The sequence below is a fragment of the Camelus dromedarius genome, chromosome 11 (genome assembly GCF_036321535.1).
Source record: "Camelus dromedarius isolate mCamDro1 chromosome 11, mCamDro1.pat, whole genome shotgun sequence".
NCBI lineage: Eukaryota > Metazoa > Chordata > Mammalia > Artiodactyla > Camelidae > Camelus > Camelus dromedarius.
The window spans coordinates 16,115,931-16,122,173 of record NC_087446.1 but is presented as its reverse complement, the minus strand read 5'-3'; the positions used below and the strand labels follow the sequence as shown (position 1 = coordinate 16,122,173).

General features: G+C 44.0%; 1 protein-coding gene across 1 annotated transcript; it reads right to left on the bottom strand.

Annotated features, from left to right (window-relative positions):
• Positions 1 to 1,571: 1,571 nt before the first annotated feature.
• On the bottom strand, positions 1,572 to 5,288 carry ATXN7L3B (ataxin 7 like 3B). Its single transcript, XM_031463118.2, has one exon. The coding sequence runs from the start codon at positions 4,952 to 4,954 to the stop codon at positions 4,661 to 4,663; it is 294 nt and encodes a 97-aa protein (XP_031318978.1). The 5' UTR covers positions 4,955 to 5,288; the 3' UTR covers positions 1,572 to 4,660.
• Between the last annotated feature and the right edge of the window lie 955 nt (positions 5,289 to 6,243).

Sequence of the window (6,243 nt, the reverse complement as noted above, 5' to 3'; positions counted from 1 at the left end):
ATTCTATTTTAATCGTAACTTGTCTTTTTTTAAGTCAGCCCTTCCATTTACTGGATTAAAAATTCTCTTGCTTCAGCAAAGTGAACTGGCCTAGCACTGGCATTCTACTTTTGCTTCTATTACTTTATTTTTGTTCTTGAACTGTGGGCAAGTCATTGCTGCTGAACGTATTTCTCATCTCTGAAAATGAATTTAGTATTTCCTTGTAAGCTCACGTATTTCCAGTGAGGCTCAAGTAATAATGACTTAAGTTTTCAAAATGGAACAAACCAACCCTAGGTGCATCACTTGTAACAAATATTTTCCTACAGAGCATCACGAGCATCTTTTGGAACATGAATGAGAATCAGAGCTTGTACCCTCCACAGCCAAGAAAAGGTAGCAAAGTCTGATGTTAAAAGTTAACCTGAGAGCCAGCAATTCGCTAACCATGATAATTATTTTACAGACTAGTATGAAAAGATGTTTAAAATAAGTGGCTCCTGAATCCTTAACTACTTGAGCCTGCATTTTGTCTTTGTCAACCTCAAGCAACCATTTATTAGGTTCCTGACCTCATGCTACATGCCATAGCTAAAATGCAGTATCTAGGGAGTTAAAAGGTATATAGTGTTGTTGTTTTTTTTTTTTTTAATGTAAGAATCATTAGTTAGAAAACATGAAAAGGAAGTCTTAAAAGTCCTACCATCAAGTGGATTTAGTAAAGCATTGAGGTCTTGCAAATAATCCCATTTCAGGGAACTAAGTAGGTTAGCATGAAATATATTAATTAAAATCTGTACATATGAAATAAGATCTAAAAGTATTTGCTTCAGCTGCATTCAAATATTAGGTGACTCAATACCATGTTACATGTCTATAAGGTCCCCTGAGATACTCTACTGAGAAAGTTTTTCCTCTGGTCCCATTTCTGTGAGTAATTTTTATTCATCCAAGTATTTCCAATTTTAGACTGGTTTTTTAATACCCAAAACATTTAGTGAACAAGTGATTTTGATCAATACTAAGGAGCAATAGGTACAATTTCTAGGGGAAAAGCTCCAACTTTGGATTAGGAACTGGGAGAAATGAAAAGTCTCTGAATTTTTTTTTTTTAAGCAGATCTAAATAGTTGGGGTAAAATAAAAATGAAAAGTTTTAGGAAAAATTACCTTTAGAAAGGCTGGCTCATTTTCTGCAATGGATCATTTTCCTCTTGAGAGCAGTATTAGACTGGAATGGTGGTAAAATGTATGTATTAAGGTATCTTGGGTCCCATTTAAATTCACTACCCTTGACACTGGATTTATTTAGTGACAGACTAAAGATGATACTTACTTTACCACCTCCTTACTTGTTATGGGAAAAGGAAGATTGTATATAGTTTCTTCCTTCCACTGATGTTGCAGAAAGCTAAATCCACAGGACTTAGGTGGAGAAACAAAAGCTGGGCAGAGTTCCTGTGTTCTGTTAACAATCTCATTCAGGAGAAAGTGACTAAGGTTCAACAGTGATTCAACACCTACTTCACTATGTCAGCACCCCAAAAACATGTATAATTTTAAAAGATGAACATACAAAGCCACATAAAGTCATTTTTAAAAATTTTGTTTATTCTTCTTATTTATCAATGGGAAGATGCAGTTTATTTACACCAGCAGCCATAGGGGCAAGGGGAATACACAGTTAGCAATCTGTTTAGGATGGACTACTTATGCAAAAATAAGACTCTCCAAAACCAAGGACAGTGGTGAGCTTCACTACACTTCCCCAATGATCCCAGCATGCGACAATGCCAGGCAATGGCCCCTGGGCATGCGGTGTGGAAACTAATGCATGGAAGAAAAAGCCACAAACCACAGAAATTTGTAAAGAACCCCTTTCCCCCCAACACACACACACACACCACACACACACACACACACTCAGATACATAATAGAATTACAGGGTGATCAATACATTTAATTGAGGAGAGAAGGACAGGAATTCTGCTGTTAAGAGGAAAGATAGGGAAGGGAAGGGAAGAGTTCCTAACCACTGTCAACTATATGGTAGGGAGCATTCTCTCCCCCAAAAAGAAGTTAGTTTGTCCCCTCAGGGCACCTGTTGGACCTAGCCCACCTTATACCCATCCAGGACAGGGGGCTACTGCCCTAATAATGGGGGGCAATAAACAAAAATACAAACCAAGAGGGAGGTAATATGAACCAGCCATTACTCAGAACTATTTCCACTTCTCCCTCCTCTAACCAGGAGAAAAGGCCAGAAAGGAAACAGTAATGTCACAATCTGAGCTCCCTCTCTGAAGGAAGAGTGAACCATGGCCATACCTTCAGCCTGTTTCCCAGACATTATTTATAAGTAGGCCAGAGTCTCACTTAGATCCTCCTTTCCCTCTGCATCCCCTTAGAAGGAGATGTCTATAAAAAAGTCAAGGGCAGATAACCCAAAATTACTTTAGCTCTTGCCAAGATTGGACTTTTTAAGCAGTTATTACAGTTCTTGGATTGGAGACAAAGTCGTAGTGAAGCCCTGACCCTGAGCAGGACAACTCTAGGGGGAGAATGCAGTAACAGACTATCTTGAGGCCGTATTACTGTGGTTCCCTTAACCCTCTAGAGTACGGAACCCAAATCGGTACATACAGTCCAAATAGTTCCTTCTGGGATATGGGAGGAGACATGCACAGCAAGAGTTAGAGAAAATGGATCAGGACCCACTCCACCTCTCTGTGTGTCATCCTTCACTGCTTTTCTGCTTAGGTCCTAAGAGGCAGTATCCAAGTAGCGGTGGGATTAAGCCACAGCAGGCAGGCATACCTGCGAGGCAGTCCTATGGAGAAACACAGGTATGACACTGCTTTTCATACGCAAAAAATTATGTTCTCTTCCCATTATTATCCCAATAGAGAGAGCCGTAAGAAAGATTCTTCTCTGAATCTCCCACAAAAACAAGAAAGTGAAACAAAACTTAAAAGAAGCCAAGGAAAGGAAAACTGGGCAGGCTTCAGAAGCAGGCGCATCAAGAGAGATAAACTGAAGCTGATCAGTGTGAATGCAGAGTGGCAGGCAGCACCTGGGGTTATGAGCTGCACCCAGATAGGCAGTGAAGCAGGGGACAGGAGGAATATGGGGCCAAGCCAGACAAATGAGGCTGGGCCCTGAACTGGGGCACAGAATGAGGTAAGAAAACATTTCAAATAAAGCAGCACCGTCCCCGCTCACCTTGGGGCGCCCACCCTTCTACGCTTCATAAACTTTAACCAGGGAGTCAAGTGGAGGGTAGTTTTTGATATGCAGCTCACACTTCCCATCCTCTCCATCCCGATCCCTAAAGCCAGGGGACTTCTGGAGGCTGTTTCCTGACTTCCAACAACAAAAGGACAGCTCCTGTTGTCTAAAGGGGATTGAGTGGAAAGGGCTGCCCCTTGTGAGGGGCAGAGAAGGTGGTGACACTCTAGACAGTCACCGTAACAGAGCTGTCTGAGTGTGACTGCCCAATCCAAGGAACAGGGACATTCAGTGGGATACTGTAGTCAGATGAGATGACCCAGTCCTGCTCCTTGGCTCCTAGCACTAACCCATTCACATTATTGAGTGCAGCTGGAAACGTGCCCCTCTGGGCTCAGCTTTCAAAAGCTTTCAAACCACTGCCTCCTGCACAGCCATGATGCTCTTCCATAGCTCACTCCTGCCCCTGAAATGGGAGGCAGGTAGTGACCTGGCCTAACAACCAAGTGAGACCCATGGACTGGCTAGGTAATCAGTAACTCAGAGTAGGCCCCACCGAACTGCTGTCCACAGCATGTATATCCAGAGAAGCATCCTGCAGTCTGAAAGATCTGTGCATAGTTGCAGAGGCCCCTGCTACCTCCCCAAGGGATCATAACTTAATCCTCAGCCTGCCTGGACAGCCAAGTTGTTCATCTGCTAAGCCTATGCCACCAAGTGCGGTGCAAGAAAGAGGGCTCTGTTCAGCAGAAAGCTAGCCCATGTCCCCATGTCCCCAAGTCCGTTGAGGTCATTGTAAATGCTGGACCTTTGGGAAACTGGTGGCTTTGACCTTTTCTTCTTGTTGGAGTCACGACCACAGAGCTTCTCCTACCAGATTCAGCCAGGAATTCTTTCTCGGTTTTCCCAAATTGTAATTATTAATATCCAGATCTCATACCTGACTTTCATTTGTCTTGGAAAAGCCTAAATCAGAGGCTCACAGATCAGGTGCAGTCCCACTGAGGCCCAACGATTAAGGCCTGACCATCAGTTATGTCCAAACTGTCAGTTATCCAGAAAGCCCTTGATATCAGGCAGACAGAACGGCTGAGGAACCAAAGAACTTTATACGCTGAGCACACAGCTGCTCACCTGTGCACTCGGGACAGTACAGGGTTCTTGCACGCTTTCTGGTGTGTTTAGAAATCAACCACTGCATGGTGCGTGGGATGCAGCTCCTCCTGTCCAGGGTTTCAAAGCTGATCCAAGGTAATACATTATACAAGAATCTGAATTCCTAAAATCTCCACTTCGAGTTTTTTACAGGCTAGGATCTTGAATGGGAATTGGGGCTTTTGTCTGATTTTTTTTTTTTTTTCCAATTTTTCTACTTTGCTACCTAACTTCTCCAAACCACAGGACTGGTCAATGCTATCGTCCTGGTCACCCTCTGACTCTCATGTTGCAGCTACTGAAATTCCGGAGGTGAGCGTTGCAGCTGCTGATCGGGCCCATTCCCAGAATCTCCAGGAAGGGAGCAAAGCGGGAGGCGACACGCTCCTTTATCTTCCACTGGCTGAATGCCAAAATCCTTCACGCTACCAGTCTCTGCGAATTCCAGGTAGAAGTAGCCACACTTGACTGCCCGGTGCACCTCAAAGCAGAAGCCCAAACAGGAATCCTCTATCAGGTCTACGTATATCTCCTGAGCGATGGCCTCTAGCTTGTTAGTATCCAGGTTAGCCAACGAAATTTCCTCCATTTTAATTTGTGAGCGACCGTGGGGCGGGCGCTCGGGTTACTCACAGCAGCACCGGCGGCAACACGTCGGGCTCGGCGGGCCGCGCCTAGGCCTGCAGGCCTGTCAGGGCCGTGTCTTCAGCGGCGAGGGCGGAGGCGGCCGCGGCGGCAGAGGCAGGGCAGCAGCAGCCAGCGGCGACTGCTCCGGAACCCCGGGTCCTTCCGTTTCGTGTGGCGTCTCCCCGGGTCTGGGACTTTGAGCTCGGGCCGACCCCGGACTCGCCGCCGCCAAACGGTCTCGGAGCCTCACCCAGCAACCTCGGCCTCTTCCGCTCGCCCGTCCGGGCTTAGCCCCGCCTCCCCGCTTCCGGTCCTCAGCGCGCCTGCGCACCGGCCCTGCGCAGACTCCGGGATTCTCCCTACGCGCAGCTGCCCGGGAAGCCTTGGAGCTTAGGAAAGCGGTGGGAAGAACTCAGACGTATCAGGCTTTCATTATCTCTAATTGTAAAAGGAGTATAAGGATGCTGTTTTATGTTATTTTATTTGTAGATTTAAACATTCGCTAATGCACTCGGTACCCATGCTTAATTGATTCCCTCTTGAAAAAGACAACTACGTGCACATTTGTGGTATGATCTAAAGTATAGTTACAGGAATAGTTCTCCTCATCTGTTGGAAAATTTGACGTATCGTATACTTGACATAATCATTTATACGACTGCCGCAGTTGTCACTTAAATCCACTAGATGGTGCAAGGAAACAAATTAAAATACAGTTTATCTTTCAGTTTTTTTTTTTTGAATGAAAAACTAGCCACTGAAGACATAATTCATATATATTGATCACATGAACCTAAGGCATTTATCTCATTCATAAGACCATTAAGTCTGTGTGACTATAAAGAGATCATCATATACATCTTTAAGATAATTCAAAGGGAAAATTATATGTATATTCTCTACTGAAGAAGGAGGAAACCTGAAATATGTTAAATATACTGGGAGGTAAAGTAAGCTTTTCCTGAAATTGTGCAGCCTAAATTGTGGGAACTAGAGCCAGTCTACCTGGGTTTAAACCCTAGAGCCAGCATTTAACAGTTCGGTTACCTCATCTGAATAAAGCTAGTTCCTGTTTCATGGTTAAAATTGAATGATATTTTAAAAAAATCGTCTTGGGACAGATCCTTATATATGTAAGCAAGCATTCAATAAATATCAACTATTTTAATCATGTTAGTTATGGACTTGATATATTATAAGAAAACCACTGTGGTTAATTCCTTTACTTTTTGCTAGTTTTTTGTTCCCCAT

Bases quoted from the DNA above. Each gene is read 5' to 3' on its own strand.
- ATXN7L3B (XM_031463118.2), bottom strand. From the start codon at position 4,954: ATGGAGGAAATTTCGTTGGCTAACCTGGATACTAACAAGCTAGAGGCC.